Below are 23,529 nucleotides of genomic sequence, written 5' to 3' on the forward strand. Positions count from 1 at the left end.
GTAGAAACCAGGGGGTGGCAGGCTTCACACATGGGCTCCCCTCATGACCAAGTGGCTGTAACAGAAGAAAAGCCCACATCATGTACAATCGGCTTAAGAAACACACCTACATATTAAAATATACAAAACTGGCTACAACACGGTGTGGCGGACAGATTGTCAGTAGAACGCCATCTGTACAAATCAGTTATTGTAGTTTCATAAGCTGGCGATATCATTATGTGGAAAAGACCAACTCAAGTGACTCATCTTTATTTACTCATTGGGCAGGGTGTGGGCATTAAAGAAGGTGGGCTGATTCATCTGAGGTTAACTATTATTCATCATGTTGTGGGACCTTAAATCTAACAGCCTTGATATGATATTTTTACTACAACTAAGTTACACCGCCTTTGAAAGTATCCAAATTCAGTCCCTTCAGTTTTTGTTTTTTTCTTGTAGTCTGTGTAAACACGCCAACATCAGATTAAACTTTAAACTTTTTAAAGAAACTTTCTTAAAAGATTGTCACTTTGTAATTTCACACCCTTGTGTTAGCGTTGCCTGGGCAGCTATTTGCTACATGTATGATCACTCTTAACACCACAGCGACCACTCGCTATTTCCACAGGCTTAGTAGTACTCCCAATAAGGGCTGGGAAATATGACGATATACATCGTCAAAACGATATTAAAATGTTTATCGTATATATTGTTTATATCACAATATAGACTAGGTCTATATTTATTCCTTTTTTCCTCTATAATTTCACTTAAAACTGTAATGTTCATTTTGCACTCAACTTCTTAAAATGAGAAAATACTCAGTACTTTTAATTTGTCAAGTGTTTCATTTCACATATATAAAAATAGGCATGTAGTCCTACATGGCAGCCTGAGTGTCAGCAACTTTTTATTTCATTTTATTTTGGTTTATGTATTAGCCTACGGTTTTAGTATTATTTATATGTGTATGTATAAATATGTACAGTATATGGGTATATATAGGTGTGTGTAGGTATATATACTCCTTTCCGATCTATTTACTATTATTATTGTTATTTCTTTTATCCATCTATTTATTTATTTATTTCATTTTTGTTTTCCCTTCTCTGGGATTATTCTATGTAATTCCATGTGTACATTACCAAACTTTCCATGTGTACCACATGATCTCTATCACTACAAAGAAGAACGGGGGTTAGGATATACAGGTCTAGGATAACACTGTTTCAAACATGTAAAACACTGATTTCTTTATAGTAATACTGCTTTATTGTACCTTTTGTGCCAATACAAAATTTGAATATAAAAATAGGCATGTGGTTATTTCATATAGACTATTTATTACCAAAAAACATGCTGTATCGTGATATATATCTTTATTGAGTAATGAAATGACCTATATCGTGATATAAGATTTTGCCATATCGCCCTAAGCCCTACTCCCAATGACAGGTAAACTGACCTTTATATGTAAATTTGGTGGACTGCCCCTTTAATATATGTAACTTTAATTGACCTAGCCAACAGTTTAGCTAAATGCAAATAAGTTTTATAAGTCCTATCCGACCAGTGAAAGACCCAACCAAATAAAATGATAGCCACTTTATTACTATATTGTATATTCTATACAAATATCATTATATTATTGGACTCAGCTACTAATTATTGGTGTTGTCATATCACATTTAAAGACATGGGTGTTCTGTACCTTAACTTAGGCATTTTCTTCTGGTCCATTTGTTTCAAATTTGAGTCCATTAAAAATGATTGCTACAGTGAAAGCACCTTGATACTGACTACTTTGTTTTTTGTTATTCAAAAATACTAGCTCTAATGTTTTCCAAGTTACATTAGCTTACTGCTATGTTGCCATTCAGTTATCACACTGTGACCGACAGGCAGTATTAACATTAAGCCAGTGTTAAGTATGTTGAGTTAATTAGCTAATTAAACCCATTACAACATTAGAAATAGTGTGAACACCAGTGTTGTGAACAAACCCATCTCTGCTCTGAAGCGTTAGTTGCCCTGTAGTTAGTGCCCACTTCCTCTCTAACGGTCCCACCTCCTCCTCTCTACCTGTCTGAACTGGGCGTGTCTTACTCCCGGAGGAGCCTCATACCTGGTTCATTCCACTTCACAAGAAATATATCTAGGAATAGCTCACCGGCAGAAGACTGTTTGAGTCAAGGTAAGAGTGGTTTCAGAGTCTTTTTATGGGCCCTTTATACAGCTGGGATTGAATAAAGCAGACTTCACATCATAAGGATCCAGTTTGGACTTGTTATGTGTCTGTGGTGGTGTATAGGCCTACACAAAAGGAAGTTAATGGTTAATTTGTAAGACTTCATTGTGCTTTTATAATACAGCCTGAGGCTGGGCTCACACTGTACTGTATTCTGTGAATACTAAAACTTCACAGTAGTGTTGTTTATTGCTCAAAAGTAAGGTCTGATACTTGATAGTCGTTGCCACAGGGCTCACTGTCAGCATTTCTGTTTTTTATGTCAGACCATCTGGCTTATATGAGTGATTTTTACAATAAGAAGAGCTGCACAGTGCTTTTGGACATTGTCTCTTTTAGTATGTGTGTAGTTGTATATTTTTTATGATGGATGTCCTTTTCCAGTGCTGCATTCCTCTAGTTGCTCCAATATTAAATCCACTCTTTTCAATGCAGTTTTGCTTGGAGATGAAACACCTGTAAGTTAGAAATGGTACGGTTCACACTTGTTGTTCACACCTTTTGCATATTTTGTATGAAAAATAGGTTTTATTTTCTGTTGTTTTGCATTTTTGATGAGGCCCAAATTACATCATTGCTCCATCACATCTTTTTTTTTTGCACCTAGTGTAATATTGTTGTGGGAGTCAATTCATCACGCTCCAACACATCTCGACAAGCCTTCCTTCAGCAGACGTGTATGCAAGCTGAAACTTTTAACTGTACCCTACAGCTGGATAGGGAGGGAGCAGCACAAAGAAAGCAGAGCGGGCTCATTAAACCAAGCCTCCCGGCAACATACTTTCACACACACTATATACATTTCCACTGGGCTACCCAGAACAAATGGATTTATTTCTATTGATAGCCCTATAGTCGTGGCGAGTGTGTGTGTGTGAGGCATCTCTTTGTTCGCCACACGGTCAGATGTGAAATGAAGGGGAGATTGGTGCAGTGTGTGTGGAGATTGTTGTTTTGCATGGTCTCTCTTGCACCAGATTCGTGTCCCTGCTCGTCACACATTCCTCAGCTGTACCCTCCCTGCTCCTCCTCCTCCTTCTCCTCCTCCTCCGCTCTTCTCCTCTTTCCTACCTGCCTGATGTCTTTTATCCATTCACCCTTTCTCATAATTTAAAATCCTTCACTATAGTTATGCCTTCCTGTGCAGATGCCGTACAGCCTCATCTATTTTTCCTGCTGTACATCTGCCGTCGTTGATGTCTTATTTATAAAGGCATCGGCTGAGAGGAAGTACTTCGGGGGCTGCGGTATCGTTGCAGAGATACTGCAGAAGAAGCATGGTGAAAATCTGTTCCATCGCTACTTGGAGCAGAAACACAGACAGATCTGTGGCTGTTAACTGTTGGCCAAGATGTTCCCACACAGGATGTTGAGAAACACTTAACCCCGCTGACTCATGTTTTCATCCCAGATGTTTCCTAATCTTCCACACAAAAGAAAGCAAGAAGAGAAGCAACATACTATAGTGGAATACCCCCCAACCGTGTGATTAATTAGAGATTAGAGCGGTATTCCGATATTCCTCGTGTTATGCCTCTGTGAGGGTGAGCATCCTGTCTATAATCTGTGCACCTCTGTGTCTTTTTAGAACAGGTATGCTCAAAGCTGCAGAGTTAGGAGAAACATCATGGGAGCTGTCCGTGCAGGTGGATCAAACACATGGAGACGAGTCCATGAAGTTTAAGCTGAGGGTGAAGGGAGACTTGCACATCGGAGGCCTCATGCTGAAGCTGGTGGAGAAGATCAGTAAGTAATCTGTCACAATCCATTTTGGTTTGTTTACCTGGTAAATGCATACATCCGTTCGACTTTGCTTTAAGCACGGTGCCTCAACCTCCCCCCTGCTGCCACAACAGGTCTGTTAGCCAAGCCACACCCTTGTTTGCCCTGCATTTTTCTACACTGCTTCGGTGCCATTGTTTTGCCACAATGCATTGGCTTGTGTAGCCTGAGGGGCCAAAGTTCAGCTACTATCTGATCTGATACTGTATCTCTTTACATAAATCCAGAGGAGCTAATGTACTGTAGTGTGAAGGCAAACAGAAAGGTGGTTTAAAGTGCAGGAGACATAATAGATGACTAAGTAGCTTGTCATCAACAGACGGATTTCAGCCCGGGATCATAGCATGATGTCAGGTAGACTCATAAAACCACTCTTTAATCATGCTCAGCCGCCTACACACACACAGTGGGTACAGGAAGTGTTTGTGTTGGTAGCAGTAGTGGTTGGTGACCCTAGAGTTAGAGATATGACAGTAACATGGTAGTAATGTGTTTTTTACTTAATCTGTCTGTCTGCAGAGGCTCCTCAGGACTGGTCAGACCATGCCCTTTGGTGGGAACAGAGGAAATGCTGGCTGCTCAAGACCCACTGGACCATGGACAAGTATGGAATTCAGGTAATGTGTAGATGCCAATGTGATTGAGCTGTTTTTATCATTTTAATTCCAAAAGGGATTCAAAGTTCATTTGAATGCCCGTGGCGCTGTAGAGTACTCCAGTCAAAGCCATAATAATTCAATTCTGTGTGTGTGTTTGCAGCTCCATCAGTGGTTTTATTTTGTCGGCCCAGTATGAACCATTTGTTAGCTCTATAATCCAAACACATGTTGTACAGTCATTGTTCAACTTCGAGCCCAAAGAGCTATATAATTACAGTTAAGATTTCATTGTTAACAAAGCAATAACAATCAAATTCATGTTTAAAAAAAGATCAGGACAATGTAATGAGTGCAATGCACATTTATGTGTCAAAGTTCCCCTTCAAAAACAGGCTCACTGTGTATTTTTGGTGTCCATTATCTACACTGCATGTGTGAACACTTTATGATACCAGTGGGTATCCTCCGAGGTCTGAAAAATGAAGCCAATAGAAGTCTATGAGAAAATGACCCTACTTCTCACTTGACTTATTACCTCAACAACATTGTAAACATGAATTTATGGTCTCAATTGGTAGTTTCAAGTCTTATTATACCCCCACAACAACGTAATCAGGGGTATACAGTATAGCATTCCGCCTGTCTGTCCTTCCGTCCGTCCGTCCTTCGGTCCATTCGTGTGTCACACTTTCGTTTCCGGAGCAGAACTCGAAAAATATTTCACTTAGGAACCTCAACTTTGGTATGATGGTTGATAGTGTGGTCTAGTTTTGCCTTTTGGGGGTTAGAAGTCCAAGGTGCCCACAATTTTTGAAATTTTGGCCAAAAACACTTTTTTTTTTCGTCTTCAATTTCATTTCCCAAGCTGAACTCAAAAACTATTTTACTTAGGAACTTCAAATTTGGTATGATGGTTGACAGTGTGGTCTAGTTTTGCCTTTTGGGGGTTAAAAGTCCAGGGTGCCCAAAATTTTTGAAATTTTTCCGAAAGGGCAAAACCTTTGGCCCTACTTTAGCAGGGTTCAATCAGTGAGCAGGGGTATGTGAGCCATGCTCACTTTTGCCTTCTTCAATACAGCATGATGTTCGTTTAGTAAATTATGGTCCCATTTAAAGTAAAATAGACCGTAAAGCAGGATATGCTTTAGGGCGTGGTTACCATGTGATTGACAAGTCTCTACCACAGCATTGTCCGATCTGGGAGTTGTCCGTGTTTTTGTCTTACAATTTTATCCCTTTCACAGTGTGTTTTCAGTTAATTAAAGTTAATTATAATCTTTTTGGTCTCCTAAAAATGTCTTATTCAGCGTTCAGTTGTACTTAGCTCCACCCTCTAGTGTCACTTATGGTTGCAAAAAACCAACATGGTGATGGCCAAATACCAAGATGGCGATGACTAATCTGCTGAACTTCAAAAACAGCAGTCCACAAACCAATGGGTGAAGTCACGGTGAATACGTACATATACCCTTTGTGTACATACGTTCCCCTTAGCCCAGCTAAGCTTGCAAAAATCTCCAAATCAGCACAATAAGAAAGAGCACAATTATGTATTTTGCAGGTGTGGTTCAAAAACATAATTTTCCTCCACAGGCTGATGCTGACCTGCGCTACACACCACAGCACAAACCCCTGTTGCTGCAGCTCCCCAATATGAAAACCATCAAAATGACCGTCAGCTTCTCCAATGTGGTCTTCAAGGCGGTATCGGAGATCTGTCGAATACTCAGTGAGTTTTTCTGTCCTTTCTGATCGCAGCGTCCCTTTGTCCTTGCTGCTTTTGTTAAGATTCAGTGTGTCTTAGACAGAAACATTCCCAGATTGATCTAAAATTAAGACTCACCTTCCTTCCATATTCCTCCTGATCCCTCACACCGTCTCCTGCTCGCTCCATCTCAGACATCAGAAGATCAGAGGAGCTGTCCCTGCTGAAGCCTCCAGACGATCCCTCTAAGAAGAAGAAGAAGAAAGACAAGAACTCAGCACACGACGACCTCTGGGATATCGATTTACTTAGCGGGGGACCACCAGGCTCCGGTACTGTGAAACATGCTGCTGTTTCTTAACAAGACTAAAAAACTAAAGTTTCACAGCACAGAAGCACCTCATCTCATTTTAAAAGCAATCTGCAGCATCTCTGAAATGATTCAGGTTAATACTCATATAATGAAAAGAAAAAGGATTCAGCATTGGCTGCAAAGAAATGGAAATGTTCCCTGAATGTTTCCAGCGTTATTAAACTAAATGTCTTAGCCTTTGTTATTTTGTCACAGTGTAAGGCTGTGTTATAATTTTACTCTCCACAATAATATTAACTTGTTGCCTGAAATATTAATGCTTTGTGTCTGGAGTGCCTGCTAAGGTTTATGAGTTTGCTTATTACAACAATATATTTAGCCCACAGAGGACACAGATTTTTAAGGACTAATTTATTTAATCTGATATATTTGACATGTTTGAAACTTAAGTTAAATAGATCCTTTTTACTGCAGACAAACACAAATAAGTTAAAGAGGCTATTGATAGCATTCAGCCACTAGATGTCGCATTCTCCCTCCCCCGTTCTATTGCATTCACTTCACAACAAGTGGTTGCCAGGCACTTACCGTCAAACTCAGACAGTTTTTTTCCTCACTAACTGGCAAATTCATCACTGACGACACAGAGATACCACGTTCTACCAACGTTAATATACTATTGGCTCACAAGCCTTGTTAGAAATGGGAATCAAACATCAGATATCTTCCACAGAGATAAACAAAACATTCATTTTGGATCCCCCAAAATCTTTTAAATGATTAATTCATAATCACAATCATTTCTTTTTATAAAACGGTCACTATATCCTGACAATAGTTCATGAGACTGGTAGTCTGACATTTGAGGTGAGAAATAGTCATTACAGTAACAGAATATTGATTCATATTTGATCAGCGCTGCCTAGTTTGACCGTTTGATCAGAGTTAACGAGTGATTGACAGCTGCCTCCGTTGAATGAACAGCCAATAGGAACGCTCTCTCTCTCTGAAATGACCTGTGATTGGCCAAAGTCTCCCGTCTCGGGATAGATTTTCTAAAGCCTGAAAACAGAGCCATGAGGAGGTGCAGAAGTCTAGTTATCTCTCAGAACACTTGAATTACGATATGCTGAAAGGATATTATGGAATTTTTGCCCAATGATACCAAAAACATTCTGCCTACTGTCACTTTAATGTTATTAGTTCCACCTGTACTTTTCCTGAAAATCTAAATGACTAAATGTAGGAAATTAATAATGTCTGTAATTTGACACATTCAGATTAATGTCCAGCCCTAGAAGAGGAGTAGCATCTTTATTTATATGACTTACTTCTGCCGGAGGAGGAGAAGAAATGAGAAACTTCTAAACATAGTGCTGTGGAGATCTAACAGGCCACAGTTTCCATCAGTGAGATCTGAAAGAATTGTTCAGCATGCTGCCATGTTCTTCTGGGTTTCCCCAACACGCACTACGCAGAGTATCCAGCTCGGATTCCACAGTCACACCAACCTAAGGATCACTCTAATTAAGACCTTTTGATCTCTGCTGCCTTTAATGTCGACCCACTTGGTACCTTTCCAGTTGCGTTATTTTGCCTTCCGGCAAACTTTTATTCTAACTGTTGATTCTTCCTTGAAAATGTTCTTTTGCTTCTATACATTTTTCAATCTGACAGCGAGTACCTCAACTTCAAGTGCAGCTCCCCTTAACAATTCCTTTAAATACGTTATAAAGGTATGCTGAGGCAAACCTGATTTTAATCATTTATGTACTGTACTCTTCTCCTTAAACAAGGCCCCCAGTACAGTAAGACCATGACAGCCACCTACGACCCAGAGAACGGGATGCCGGTGTCTGCCACCAGCCTCTGGTTTGGAGAAAACCCTCTGGCCGACTCCCAGCCAAACTTGCCTCCCGCTGAGCTGGCCAAGATGTACCAGCCGCTCTCGCTAGTGGACAAAGCAACTAACTTCGCAGGGTAGATGAAAATACAGAACTATTTTTTTTTGCAGTGTTATATAATTTGGATAATATGTTCTAACCACAGCCCTCCTAATTGGTTGTCGCTATGATTGACAGGTGGTTGGACTCATCTCGTTCTCTCATGGAGCAAGACATTCAAGATGAAGACAAGCTATTGCTTCGCTTCAAGTACAATGTCTTCTTTGACCTCAATCCTAAAGTAAGAGACCCAAAATATATCCCTTGGATTTTTTTTTGTTTGGACTTAGTTTTGAATTAAATTTGAGTGGATGTTTTTTGTGTTTTAGTATGATGCCATAAGAATAACCCAGCTGTATGAACAAGCTCGCTGGTCCATCCTGCTGGAGGAGATAGACTGCACTGAGGAGGAGATGCTGATGTTTGCTTCATTACAGGTGAGCAACCATCACAGTTATGAAAGTGATATGAGGTTCTGCATGTTGAGTCAGTTCTTTAGCATAATTAAACCTGTTAAATCAAACATTGAGATGAAAGCTATATCTTTAACATTTGCATGCACGTTTTAATTTTAGAACTAAACTTGCTTATGGCACTCCTGATTTAAATTGGAATGAACCACAGTTGTCTGAAGGGCACGGTGGTAATGTGGCCTAAATGAGCTTTAAAGGAACAGTGTGTAACATTTCGGGGTATCTATTAGAAGAAAAGGAATATAATATTCATAACTATGTTTTCATTAGTGTATAATCACCTGAAAATAAGAATTGTTGTGTTTTCGTTATCGTAGAATGAGCCCTTCATATCTACATAGGGAACGGCTCCTCTTAAGAGTCCGCCATGTAGCTCTGCCATGTTTCTACAGTAGCCCAGAACGGACAAACCAAACACTGGCTCTAGCGAGAACCTCTCACATTTTTACGTTAACTGAAGGCCACCGTAGTTCTCCGACACGCTTGTGAAACTGCGGTAACGTGAGCCAAAGAGTGCAGAACCGTGGTACCGCCAGCCGCCATCTGACTTCCGTTGCTCCTACATGTAGTGTTACTATGGTAAGGATGGCCTCTGAGCGAGACAAACAGTGTTACCACGGTTTTGCACTCGGTGGCTCACGTTATTGCAGTCTTAGAAAGGTAGGAGTGAGCAGAGGGGTACTCCGATCCTACACACTGTACCTTTAAGTACAGTATATGGGTGTCTTGGAGCTCTGAATAGTGTCCATCCGGGAGACGGGTTTGGTGTTTAAATCCACATGAAGACGTGTCAGGACATGAGGAAAATCCCACTGTAGAGAGAGGATGGGAAGGAGGGGGGGAGAGTTATGGGAAGAGAGATTGAATGGTGGGAAAAGTAGTAAAAATTCCCATCATCAGACACATTTGCTCTCATGAGTAATGTGATGACTGCGGCAAAGTTTTAGCTGTGACATTCTCTGTGTCTAAATCTCAAGCCGTCCCTGATCGGTTCTGCCGTTATTTTGCAACTGTTGGGACAGTGATTCAGAAGTCGCAGTGATTCAAAGAGAGACTAATGTTGCACTCACCTACACATTGGTGCAATGGCTGGCACACAGGGCTGTGCTCAAACCTCCCTCTGACTCACGCCTGCCTTGCATAACCTCTTAAGTCATAATGACTTGTTCTTGTTTAAATATTTAATCAGAAAATAGTCAGTTGAGAATTTTTCTACTTACGGAGTAAAAAAACATTTTATTTCATTTTCAGTATCACATTTGTAAGCTGACCATGTCAAGTGAACCACTGGACCGCTCCAACGAGCCAGAAATAGATGAAGTGGAGGCTGCCCTGTCCAACCTGGAGGTGACACTTGAAGGCGGACTCGCAGACCGAATTCTGGTAAACATATATTTTTTAGACGATACTACACTGGAGTGAATATAAAACCGTAATTTGAAGGTTTTCAGCTCTGTTACAGTAGAACAGCTGTTTTTAAGCAGGAGTGATAGGGAGGCCTCTGATGATTGCATGTCTTAACACGGTGATGTCAGGAGAAGACACGGGATAATTCATAGTTGTTTGTCCCGCCCCCAGGAAGACATTACAGACATTCCAGAGCTGGCAGATTCCCTCCGGCTGTTTAGGTAAACCCACCTTTGTTCCTATCACATTTGAAGACCTTATTAATTACTGTAGTAAATTCTCAAATACCTCCATCTGAAATTGAGTCCTTTAAACCCTCGCCTCCCTAGTGCCCTTAAATCAGCCTATTTAAGTGGCATGCAGCCATAATGTGATTTATGGGACAGGGTTAAAATATTCTCTATAAATGTATTATGTGTATTTATGTCTCTATTATTGGCTTTAATCTTATAATGGCTTATACGTCGTCTGATAATTGATTAAAGGAAACAACCTTATGTTGAGCTACTCACTAAAAAATGTGTCTCATAACCTTCTAAAACATTTATGCTGTTTGGCTTATAGTCTTCAGTTTTTCACTCAGATGACTCAAAGCCATAACTTATATTGCAGGCAAGAAACATCTTTCTTTCTTTCATTTTTTCTTTCTTTCTGTCTGAAATCAGGCCCAAAAGACTAACGCTGCGGCCGTACAAAGAGTACTGGTTTGTATTCAAGGACACAACCATCTCCTACTACAAGAACAAGGAGTCCTCCAACGGAGAACCCATGGAGCAGTTTCACCTCCGAGGTCAGTGAGGAAGAACGATGTGAAAAACACTTATTAATGTGTTCTGTACTGTTGAGGATTAATAACCCTCAATGTAAGCATCCCCGTGTGAGTATGAGCAACTCTCTACAAAGGATAGAAAAGAGAGAACCAAGATATTCTCGTTATTTTAGGGTGGGAATCACCAGAGGCCCCATGAGACATTATTATCATGATACTTAAATCACGATACTTATTGCGATTTTAAACATTTTGCGATATGCTGAGTATTGGGATAACATATATTGCGATTTATTAACTTTTTTCAGCTGCATATTATGCAGTTTGTCAACATATTTTTTATCTAATAAGATACAGTTTTCACTCTCTTCATCTCACTTCAATCATTTTTATTGCCGCAAAATTGGATTGTCAGTCAAGCAGACAGACTGACCAACACTGTCATAACAAAAAAACATAAATGATGCATCATGCACCTGACAAACTGAACTGTTTGTATTAGAGTCTACATTGTATTTGCAATATTATTAGTTTAAATAATAAAAAATGGATACTTGACATCAATGTATCGATATAATATTGCCACGCAAAATATCGTGATACTATGCTGTATCAATTTTTTCCCACCCCTATTATTTAAATAATAAATAGAATGTTATACAAATAGTTTATCCTGCATAGTTATGGGAAAAGTGGTAAATATCAACCATCACAGTCCAAATAAAAATGTAGTAGTCTTCTCCTTTAAGCTGCCACAGTAGCTGCATTTTTATTCTGTGATATTAGCAGATCTATTGTATCCTGTAGCTCTTCTTCTGTAGTTAATGTACTACTATTCCTCTTGGTTTGACAGGTTGTGAGGTTGTGCCTGATGTCAACGTGACGGACAAAAAGTTCGGCATTAAGCTCCTGCTCCCAGTTGCCGATGGGATGAACGAGGTGTATATTCGATGTGACCATGTAAGTCCCTCCTCTTCAACGCCATGAGCATTTTCCTGTGATAACCAGCATTTCTGCCTCTTTTAAAACCCCTGTAAAGAATGTCTTTATGAACTGATATTGTAACTGTAACTGTAATCGCTGCAGGAGACGCAGTACGCCAAGTGGAAAGCTGCATGCATCCTGGCCTCTAAGGGCAAGACGATGGCCTACAGCTCCTACAAGTCAGAAGTGAGGAACATTCAGTCCTTCCTGCAAATGAAGAGCCTGGCGCCACCTCCTGGTCAGGCAGCCCCTGACCTCGACGCTATGGAGATGAATGCCGAATGTTTCTTTTCCCCACGCTACACCAAGAAGCACAAGACCAAACAGGTTTGTTTAAGTGCAGTATACTTTGCCGACAGCCATCCGCGTTACATCACTGTTATATCACAAAATATTTACTAAATCTGCCTCTGATTGTTTCAAGCTAACCGCACGTATCCTGGAGGCCCATCAGAACATAGCACGGCTGTCCCTAATGGAGGCCAAGATGCGCTTCATCCAGGCCTGGCAGTCGCTCCCAGAGTTCGGTATCAACTACTACATTGTCAGGTACAGTGCATATATTTAGGTGTAATATACATGACATATTTAAAAATCTAAATGTTGTTTATGAATGATCATTTGGTTATTCTTTTACTTGTGTTTCAGATTCAAAGGCAGTAAGAAGGATGAGATTCTGGGGATCTCATACAACCGTATGATTCGTATCGACATGTCTTCTTGTCTGCCTGTCACCACATGGAGGTTCGCCAACATGAAGCAGTGGAACGTTAACTGGGAGATAAGACAGGTGAGGGATCGTTGTGCCATTTATTATGATTTCAGGGATTCAGGGTTTTGACACTTTCTGTGTAATTCCAGGTGACTATTGAGTTCGATCAGAATGTGTCGATAGCCTTCTGCTGTATGAGCTGTGACTGCAAGGTGGTCCACGAGTTCATTGGCGGCTACATCTTCCTCTCCACGAGATCTAAAGACCAGAACGAGACGCTAGATGAAGAACTGTTCCATAAACTTACTGGAGGCCAAGAATGAGGGAAGATACAAGCCTGTGCTTCTTGTAGTACATCTGTTGTGTATTTACATATGTTGTAATGTGAAAGTACAGCATTCATGTACTGTAGCAACGGTAAAATTGAGCAAATCACTGCCAAAGAAAATGTAATTCTGTATACTGTACATTTAACATTTACACTCATTTTTTTTTGTCATCATATATCCTGCTGTGAACAGTTATAGCAATGTATCCTGCACTACAAAAATAATGCTGTTGATGTAAATATTGAGTCAAGATAACTTGATTGCATTGATATTTGTAGGAACTATGTTTTTTTTTTTAGGTGAAGAGATGTTCTCGTTTCAGACAGAAACACGTTTTGTAAAAAAATCATTAAAGGGTGTTTTTTTTTGTATTTCATAACTTGCTTCACATTTGTTCATTTGCTGCAAATGGAACTTCAATTTTACATTAAAGGTTAAGCTCATATTAATTCATAGACTGTAATGAGCTTGGTTGCTTACAATGATGAAATGTAATTTTCGCAAACATTATATTCTGTGCTTAAAGGAAACAGAATTCACGGTAGGCAGAGAATCTTTTTTTTCTGCTCATGTTCTTGTTAATGTGGCAAGGAAATGTCATATTAAAAGGTGCAGTGTGTAGGATTTGGCAGCATATGGTGGCATGGTGGCGTGGTGGCAGATTGCAAATGAGTACCCCTCTGCTCACTCCTCCTTTTCCAAGACTGCGCAGTGCAAAGCTGTACTAACGCTGTTCGCCTTGCTCAGAGGCCATTCTTACCATAATAACACTACTTTAAGAGCAATGGAAGTCAAATGGCAGCTGGCGGTACCACGATTTTGCCCTCTATGGCTCACGTTAGTTTCACAAGTGTGTCGGAGAACTACGGTGGCCTTCAGTTATGTAAAAACGTGAAGGCTCTCTCTGGAGCCAGTGTTTGGTTTGTCCGTTCTGGGCTACTGTAGAAACATAGTGGACTCTGTGAAGAGGACCTGCTCCCTATGTAGATATGAAGGGCTCATTCTAAGCTACAAAAACACTACGATTCTTAGTTTCAGGTGAATATACACTAATGAAAATATAGTTATGAATATTATATTCCATTTCTGCCAATAGATCCCCTGAAGTGTTACATGCTGTTCCTTTAATAGAACGTATAGGTTTGGACTGAAGTCACTATGACTTACTGCCTGATTGTAGTTGGATCATTTGAAAAGTACTTGAGATTTGAAAGTGACTCAAGATGTCTCCCAGGTTGCATCATTTATTTCAATCTGACCGAATGCTGTTATTGCTTGTGCAGTGTAGGATGCTCTCTTTTGCTCTTTCATCCGCCTCACTGCTACACTGCTGGTGGGCAGGTGGAGTTGGCACACCATTTAAAGGCAGTTATAAAACACCAGATTGTGGCCCCATGGTGGGAAATGAAACACACCCACCCAGGCTGAATGATGTGTGATGACGCGGTCACACATCTGCCAGGTTTTAACTGTGTTGAAATGCAAACCAGCAGTATCTGCTCCCATGTTGATAGATAAGCCAGCAAGTGTATGTTTTATAGAACTATAATAATAAAATCCAGCTTGAATTCAATGTAGTGTTCAGGAATGTGTCATACAATCCAAAACTAAATATTCTCAACATGATTTAAAGCCGCAGTGAGTAGAATTGGAGCAAATATGATTAAAAAAAAGTTAAAATGATCACTATCCTGACAGTATAGCATGAGACAGGTAATCTGAAAAAAATCTTGTGCTTCTGTGTCCTCCGGTGCTCCTAATAGCTTCTGCAAGATTTCACAGACTGGAGGAAAACAACCAATCAGAGCCGAGCTGGAGCCTGCCGTCTCTGAGCAGCTGTCAATCACTCACAAACTCTGATCAAACGGTCAAACTAGGCAGCGCTGATTAAATATGAATTAATATTCTGTTACTGTAATGCCTATTTCTCGCCTCAAATGTTTTCAGAAACATCTTGTAGTGTACTGTTTAGCCGTAAAATGAGAAAGTACTGTGACCCAGCAGCCATGTTGAGAACAGTTGAGGAAATACCAAGCACCGCCCACCAGCCAATAGGAACGCTCTCTCTCTGAAATGACCTGTGATTGGGCAAAGTCTCCCGTCATGGGCTAGATTTTTTAAAGCCTGAAAACAGAGCCATGAGGAGGTGCAGAAGTCTAGTTATCTCTCAGAACACTTGAATTACAATATGCTGAAATGTTATATCAATGCTAAGCATCCATTTTCCAATAATAAAAAAAAAAAGATGTGACAAGAGTTGGTTACAATTCAAATAAGTGTACAATAATTGGTATATTTAACATATATTGCAATTATTTGATGTATGCCACATCTTTAAATATACACTAGCCTATATGGAGAACATGTATGCCATCCTGTGATATCATGTATGCAAACATGCTGAAATATTGTGAGTTTAATTGACACAAATAATGAAAAAAAAAGACTGGGAATATTCTGAATCTCCTCCCTGGGACTGGACAACGAATGGTGCTGTGTGGTCCTGTCCACTACCTAATAATAATATATTATAATTAATATAATCTAAAATTAAGAAACTAAATTTGAGGAAATTTGGAAGGAGTGGAAAAAGTATATTTCCCCAAAACGCCCTTCTTTTATTTAATTTTTCTTTTTTTCTAAATGTAGTTTTTTTATTATTATTATGATTTATTTTATCTTATTTCACATGAATAGCACCCCATGTTCTATTTGTGTGTTATATAATTTCATTGTAAAAAGTGGAAAAGTTGGTTCACTTTATATTTGTATCTAATAAGTATGTTTATATAAATGTCTGAATAAAACCAAATAAAAAAAAAAAAATATATATATATATATGTATATATATATATATATATAAAGTTGGAAAAGTTGGTTCACTTTATATTTGTATCTAATTAAGTATTTTTATGTAAATGTCTGAATAAAAACAAATAAAGGAAAAACAAAATGAAAAAAAAATAAAAATAAAATAAAAATATATATCTATATATATATATAATCTAAAATGAATTCGCCAATAAAGCTTCAGCCATATACCTCATTCTGTCTGTATGCAGGATAATGTGCTGCTTCAGCGCCCCCTCCCTCTCTGTATCTGACCATACATTCACCTTCATCGATGATTCTGAAATCTATTATTTTTACCCAGTCATCGCACTTCGCTCCTATTGGCTCACAAGCTCAGCGACGCACATCCAGCCAATCACAGAAGACTATGTTGAAGCGTGGGCACGCTCTACAATCGGCAATTTGATTAGTCGTCCTGGGAAGCTAGGGAAATGAAAGCTAACACGTGGAAATAGTGATTTTACAGTATTTTGCTTTTACTCCAGGCTTTTTTTAACCCGTGCCTTGTCAACAGCGACTTTGAATATTAAATAATAATCTGAAGGTGTTGGTTTCCTCTCAGCTGAGCGGTGAGCTGGTTTAATCTGCTTTATCATGGCGGACAACGTAGTAGAAGATGATTCAATGTGCAGAATTAAAGAGGATGACTATGTTGTGTTGAAACGGGGAGATATCTTCAAAGCTGTGCAGATTCAACCCAAGAAGTAAGTCATACAAACTGTAACATAAGCCTCAAATTTGTGCCTCATCGTTTTAATTTCGAAACAGGCACGAACAAGCTGGGGCTAGCTAAACCATACCTGACATCATCTGTGTTTATCTCTGTGTGGTCTCCTCACAGGAAGGTGATCTTTGAGAAGCAGTGGTTCTTCCTGGAGAACGCTGTTGGGCAGCTGTACAGCACCACCTTTGAGATTGTGTCTGGAGTCCTGCAGCCCAGGAAGCCCAAAGACACACAGAGCTCCACAGGTGTGTTACCTGTTACCTGCTGCACACACCTGTCACATTCATATTTGACACTTTTTTTTTTTGCCTCCAGGGCATTTTAATCTGTGATGAATGATTGTTTATTTCCAGACTGTGTGTGCATGATCATCTAAAGGACTATTCCATGCTTTCATTTTCACTTTTTGTTTTTGTTTTATTGTGTTATAAAGTGATTACAAAACAAGTGAAGACATGTGCAGGGACATATATAAAAAAGACCAACATATATAATACAGAGAAAGACAAATAACAAAGAACAAAAACAACACAAGGGGATAAAAGCAGGTTGAAGAATGTGTGTGATGTGGATAATGGGTGTGTGTTTGGCATTGAATGAGGCTAGATGGTCATATGTGACATATCTACTCTTAAACACATATACTGTACACATGCACACATATCTACACACACATACAGATATCCTTCCTTTTATGTGTAGAGCATAGGGGGAACAAAAACAAAACAAAAAATAACTGAGTAAAATATATATATAATACAGTATATATACATACACATATATATTAATAATATGAATAATAATAAAGATGATGATGTCATTTCATATTCACTTTGAGTAATCTCTTTTTCTGTGTTCATCCCAGATGCAAAGGAGGCAGGCACAGACAACAGAAACATAGTAGATGATGGAAAATCCCAGAAGCTGACCAGGGATGACATTGAGACGCTCAAAGAGCAAGGTCTGAAGGGTCAGGTACATATAACGAATCTTGCTATTAACATACATACATGGGGAAAGTATGACAGTACTGCCAGGTATTGGGTCTGTTTGTTAGAGAATAATGTGGGCAATATTCTATTTTTTTTTTTTTTATTGTCATCAAATTTCATGACAAACAAAAAACAACAATGAGTGGATCATGCTAACAGGCATTGTCTGTGTAACCAAAGGATGATATAGCTTATTCCTCTGTGCCATAGAGATCAATTATTGGCAAAAAAACTATTAAAAATACATAGATGAATATTGAGGGCATGTTCCTTTATTACGACAAACATGAGCATTGTAGTTTAAATTGAGTCAATCCACGTACACGGTGCTGGTGCCATTAGTAGCTGGTTACCTATAGGTGCTTGGGGTGCCAGCTGGAGTTTCATCCAACAATTTTAATGTTTGAGTTCTTTTAAGGTCAACCCTCTACATGAATAATAATAATAATCATCAGATAAAATGTTGAAGTGTAACAGAAGATAGATAAGAGACAGTTTTGTGTTTGTGCTCCACAGGAAATCATTCAGCAGCTTATAGAGAACAGCTCCACATTCCGAGATAAGACTGAATATGCCCAGGCTAAGTACATCAAGAAGAAAAAGAAGAAGTGAGTCACTTCCGATGATGCACCCACAATTAGCTTCAGACTTAAAAATAACGCAAAGGGCTTTAATTAGTGTTATTAGTTGTTCCCTTTCCTGTGCTTTTCCAGGTATGAAAACACCGTGACGATTCTAAAACCATCCTGCCGCATCCTGGCTATGATGTACCACGGCCGAGAACCGGGGAAGATCTGGTGAGTCAGCAGCGCATGGATCAACAGCATGTGTGAAATAGTGATTTTCTAGAGAGATGAATGTATGATGTGTTTTTGTTTTTCCCTGTGATGCAGCCACCTGCGCTACGACACACTCGCCCAGATATTGACTCTGGCAAACATCCACGCCGGCAGTAAAGTTTTGGTGTTTGAGACTTGTGCTGGCCTCGTGCTCGGGTCCATCATGGAGAGAATGGGGGGTACGGCAGTCCTGTGATACTTTACTGTGATGTTTTTTTTTTTTTTTATCTCTGAACAAAGCCTTTTTCTCTGCCCTTTTTATAATTACCCTCTGTTTCCTTCTCATCCAGGCTTCGGTTCAGTGGTCCAAATGTACCCAGGAGGTGGGCCCGTCCGGCAGGGTGTGGAGAGCTTTGGCTTCCCTGCACATTTTCACGATACGCTGCATGAGTTCCCCATCTGCCATGTCAACGCTCTGCTGGCAGGCACTCTGGACACCAGTCCAGATCCCAGTCCTGGTAGAGCCGGCCTTTTTTTTTTTCTAAAATCTCTCCAAGATGTTTATAGCCGTGTTTTTGGATGCAACAGAGTAGCTGCAAGCTAGTGCTGAAATGCCATAGAATACTAAATATTTCCTGGCAACATGTGTTCCTCTGATGGTGATTTTATCTTTGTTTAACTACACATAGACTAAGATTGTGTGACATTCCTCTGATGTAGATTATCTCCCTCAACATTACAGATTCAAAGCAGTCCGACGTGGCTGTAAAGGAGGAGCAAATCCACGAAACTCTCCAGCCCAAGGAAGAACCGCAGGACAGTAAAGAGGAACAGAGCATGGAGACAAACAGTGGTGCTGATGGTAGCCACGACCAGGAGAAAGAAGAGAAGGAGAAACGCATGGAAGCCAAAGTATGTCCACTGTTTACTAACCACGCTTAGGACAGCCTTAATTTACTGTCATGCCTTTAAGGCCCAGACGCACCAAACCGACGTCAAAGAACTAGCGGCGACGAAGGCCAACCGTTGCTTCGCCTCACGTCGCATGTGTCTTGGCCAAAATGTTGCACTTGAACACACCACAAAGACGACAGCAAACGGCCAACTACCACGTACGTTCTGCGCCTGCGTGAGAGGAAATAACTCTTCACACCAGCAGGTGGCGGTAGTCCGTGTTCGTCATTCAAAAAGGGAAACGGGAAGACCAGAGGGCGGTGGATATACAAGCAGTTGTTATGATACATACATGAAATAAAGTGGCGTCTGCTGACCATTTTCACACCACTATCGCTTGCAAAAAAAAAATGAGAAGAGCCTTCTGCGTGTGCCCTCTTGACTTTACTCGTTGGCTTGCTTTCCTCGCGTCCGTTTCTCTTCTCGTGCATTGATTCGCTTAAGCCGAACAGCCAATGAGAGTGATTTGTCTCACCGACGAGCTCCGCCGCCGATTCGACATGCTGAATCGGCCAAAAAGCCTCCGAAACGGGCAGACCAGAGCCGACGATGTGGGACACACCGCAAAAACTCGGCTCACCGACGGCCTGAAATTGACCGACCGTCGGTTTGGTGTGTCAGGGCCTTTATCTTTGTAAACAACAGGAATAAGGCTGTATGTTCAAAAAACAAATGTCAGAATTGGATCTAAAAGAGTCAATGTCCTGACTTTGTGTTTTTTTTTTTTGTTATTTTCAGGCTGAGGAAAAAAAGAAGAAGCAGGAGGAGAAACGAAAGAAGCTGGCAGCTGCTGCTGCCCTGCTGGAAGGCAGGAACGCCGACGGGTTGGTGTCAGATTTAACTTCTTGCTTTCCTGTTTCTCTGCTCTTTTCACAGCATCAGCCTCTTTCTCTTCCTCCTCGTCTGCTTTATCAGATCTGGATGGCGCCGTGTAGTAAACAACAGTAATTAAAATAGATCCACAGAGATTAAAAAGTGATGAATGATTAAATTAGCGTTAAGTACGTCCGTAAAGAAAAACCAAAACGATTTGCCTTCCTCTGAGCTCACACACACAAAATGATTAGCACGCGGTGTCCTTACAAGGTGAACAAAGTGATTGTTTTGCAGTTTCCTGTCATATAAAATGAAGAACTTGCTTTATAGCTTTTTTATGATTGATGGGTGAAGTGCTGAGGGTGACAACCGAGCCAGAAGTACAAGTATTGATGTGGTTAGCCTATTGACTTTCTCTGCATCATAGCAGCTATATCATAAACGGTTCCTCGGAGCACAATTTCCCAGGCTGCACTAAATCATGCCCGTTTTACTGACTCTTATCCAGCTACATAAAGTGTGAAATGATGTCTACAATAGGCACTAAATCCTCAAGTCTTCCGCTCCTACAGCACCGATGAGCTAAATTCTGCCTACCTACACATTTCCAATAACAAAGTGTGCGGTTTTATAGTGTATTTTATATTGGACAGGTTTGCTTTGATCATCTGTTTGTTTCCTCACACCCAGGTTGGTCATAGCCAGCCGGTTTCACCCGTGTCCAGTCCTAATGGGCCTGCTCAAGTTCCTCGCCCCCTCCAGGCCTTTCGTAGTCTACTCCCAACACAAAGAGGTAAGATCATCATGATGATGACCAGCGGTATTTACTGGAACCGTAACGACCCGTTCGATGTCCCCCCCGCTGAATGAGGATAATTAGTTATCTTAGATAGATCTCTCATTAGCTGCCACCACTGCACACAGCTTTTTATTGCTTCGAGTTCCAGCGGGAATTGTCCTTTTTATTACATTACTGCGGCGGATACGCCTGCCACTTCCAAGGAGTTACAACGCCTATCACGTCCACGCCCTTATTACCTCTGTAGTGCTTACGTTGCTAAAAAGATCACCCTATGTATGTGTGTGTGTGTGTGTGTGTGTGTGTGTGTGTGTGTGTGTGTGTGTGTGTGTGTGTGTGTGTGTGTGTGTGTGTGTGTGTGTGTGTGTGTGTGTGTGTGTGTGTGTGTGTGTGTGTGTGTGTGTGTGTGTGTGTGTGTGTGTGTGTGTGTGTGTGTTGACTCGTTGTCCTCCTCTCAATGCTCCTTTTTCCATCTCTTCCCCTCTCCATCTCTGCAGCCTCTTATTGAGTGCTACACTAAACTCAAGGAACAAGGCGGCACGGTCAACCTCCGACTCACAGACACCTGGCTCAGACATTACCAGGTAACATTTAAACTCTGAATCATGTTTTTTGTGTGTGAGTTATATTGTTAAAGCTGCTCTAATTAATCATTTTCATATTAACAATGGATCTGGGTAATGTGACAAAAGGGGTCGCTCATAGTGATGAACCTACAGAGAATTATCACTCGACTCTGCACTTCCCCTCAGGCTACCATCCACACCCAATACGTTGTTGTTTAAAACCGAAAAGTCTAGACGAGCGTTTCACGTACACTGGGCATGCACGTGCCGGTGTAAACAGGAAGCAGCGCAGGACACGGGAATTGATGCCAAGCGCTCTAATAGCTTCCCTCCTGCACATGTAGGCAGGAGTAGCATTATAAAATGCAGAATTTTAACTGCACAACAGCTGCTAGCAGAGACAACAAGGTCAGCAACGCTTGTAACTCTTTATCCATGTTGAAACTAACCACTGGCGGTCGAGGCAGAAAAGCATGCTTGCTTGCATACTGCAGAATGCAACCGGATGTAGTAGGACATCCTGGTATTTTTTTGGCATACTGCATTTGACATACTATGTATTTGGACATACAAATGTTTTTTACTAAATAGTAAAGTAATATGGGTATTGGAATGCACAGCTATTGTTTGACGATAAATATTCACAATTTGCAATGATATAAAACACAGGAAAGCAGCAAATTCTCACAGTACAGTATTGTTTTTCATTTTTGCTTGCCTTTTAAATTACTAAATAGATTATTGGAATTGTTGCTGATTCATTTTCTGTCAATCCACTTAATTGTTTCAGCCCTAAGCAAGTGTTTCATTTACTGCTAGAGGAAGAAAGTCATTTCTATCCTCTTGTGTATTGGTTGAACTGTGTTACAGATATTCCACATTTTTAGTATCAATACTTTGCGATAAGTCACTGATCCATTATTACAGAGACTCCCCACCATTTGCTCTCACTGCCTACTCTTTTTTCTTTCTTTTTTTTTGCTGCTGCTTCTTTCAGAATTGTGTTCTATGCAGCAACTGGATGAAAACAATATGTGTGCATACTCAACGACCCTCAGGACCAAAGTGTTATTTCCCCCAGCGCTTCCTGTAGAATTAATGTCTCCTGACTGTATTTCTGCATCTTGTCCCTAGGTGTTGCCTAACAGGACACATCCCATGCTACTGATGAGCGGGGGCGGAGGTTACGTCCTCTCAGGGACAACGGTTACCATGAACCGCTCCAAAACAGCGGGTTCCCAGCAATCTGACGAACCAGCGCCAAAGAGACTGAAAGTGACAAAAACTGAAGGATAAAAACAAATACAGAAGCATCAAATCTTTTTTAAGGGCACATTACCGACAAGCCTGTAGGGAATTTCCCTCCAGCATCGACTTCTCTTTCCGCTGAACTGATTTGACACATCTGGAGTAAGAGAGACAGAGTGTCTGGTTTGCATTCATCAGAGCACTTTCTCCCGTCTTGTGAATTCAGATCAGCGCAGAGGGAGGCGTAATGCTGGGGGAGTAAACTATAAGCCAGTTTAGGCAGTAGGAGCTCAGTGTATGTGTTATGTAAGGAACTGCTGAAATAATCTCTTGTGCGTTGAGAGTAATTTTACCAGGTGTAAAAAAACATTTTTTTTCTCAGTTAATGCTCTCCAGTTTCCAGGTTATAACTTTTTTTAATTTCGTTATCCCTACAGAAAGTGCCATTTGTTATGATCTAGTTGCTAATGCAGCTTCACTGTGGGTTACATCTGTATCTGCGCAGCATTAAAAAGCAGTACTAAAGAGACCGATGTGTTGTTGTTTTTTCAT

The 23,529-nt window shown here is 40.4% G+C and overlaps 2 protein-coding genes and 1 long non-coding RNA gene across 4 annotated transcripts; 2 read left to right on the forward strand and 1 right to left on the reverse strand.

Annotated features, from left to right (window-relative positions):
• LOC119476899 lies at positions 1-17,031 on the reverse strand. The gene is made up of 3 exons (XR_005204125.1): positions 16,900-17,031; positions 6,455-6,561; positions 1-55 (listed from the first exon to the last, which is right to left on the reverse strand). It is a non-coding gene; the product is annotated as an uncharacterized LOC119476899 (long non-coding RNA).
• fermt1 (fermitin family member 1) lies at positions 2,096-13,625 on the forward strand. Of its 2 annotated transcripts, XM_037750521.1 has the most exons (16): positions 2,096-2,176; positions 3,819-3,976; positions 4,532-4,629; positions 6,205-6,340; positions 6,511-6,648; positions 8,426-8,609; positions 8,711-8,813; positions 8,902-9,009; positions 10,297-10,428; positions 10,624-10,673; positions 11,118-11,242; positions 12,075-12,181; positions 12,308-12,532; positions 12,630-12,754; positions 12,854-12,995; positions 13,067-13,240. In XM_037750521.1, the coding sequence occupies exons 2-16, from the start codon at positions 3,826-3,828 to the stop codon at positions 13,238-13,240; spliced, it is 1,998 nt and encodes a 665-aa protein (XP_037606449.1). In that variant the 5' UTR covers positions 2,096-2,176; positions 3,819-3,825. The 2 variants fall into 2 exon arrangements, with proteins under 2 accessions (XP_037606449.1, XP_037606450.1); XM_037750522.1 differs by lacking the exon at positions 2,096-2,176 and having other exon boundaries at positions 3,826-3,976; positions 13,067-13,625.
• Positions 16,484-23,506, forward strand: trmt6 (tRNA methyltransferase 6). The gene is made up of 12 exons (XM_037750532.1): positions 16,484-16,803; positions 16,941-17,068; positions 17,689-17,798; positions 18,332-18,423; positions 18,529-18,612; positions 18,709-18,833; positions 18,945-19,112; positions 19,337-19,506; positions 20,287-20,372; positions 21,055-21,157; positions 21,661-21,747; positions 22,864-23,506. Exons 1-12 carry the CDS (start codon positions 16,694-16,696, stop codon positions 23,023-23,025), a joined length of 1,425 nt encoding a protein of 474 aa, XP_037606460.1. The 5' UTR covers positions 16,484-16,693; the 3' UTR covers positions 23,026-23,506.
• Positions 23,507-23,529: the final 23 nt, after the last annotated feature.

This window comes from Sebastes umbrosus, chromosome 18 (assembly GCF_015220745.1).
Source record: "Sebastes umbrosus isolate fSebUmb1 chromosome 18, fSebUmb1.pri, whole genome shotgun sequence".
In the NCBI taxonomy this organism is placed as follows: Eukaryota; Metazoa; Chordata; class Actinopteri; order Perciformes; family Sebastidae; genus Sebastes; species Sebastes umbrosus.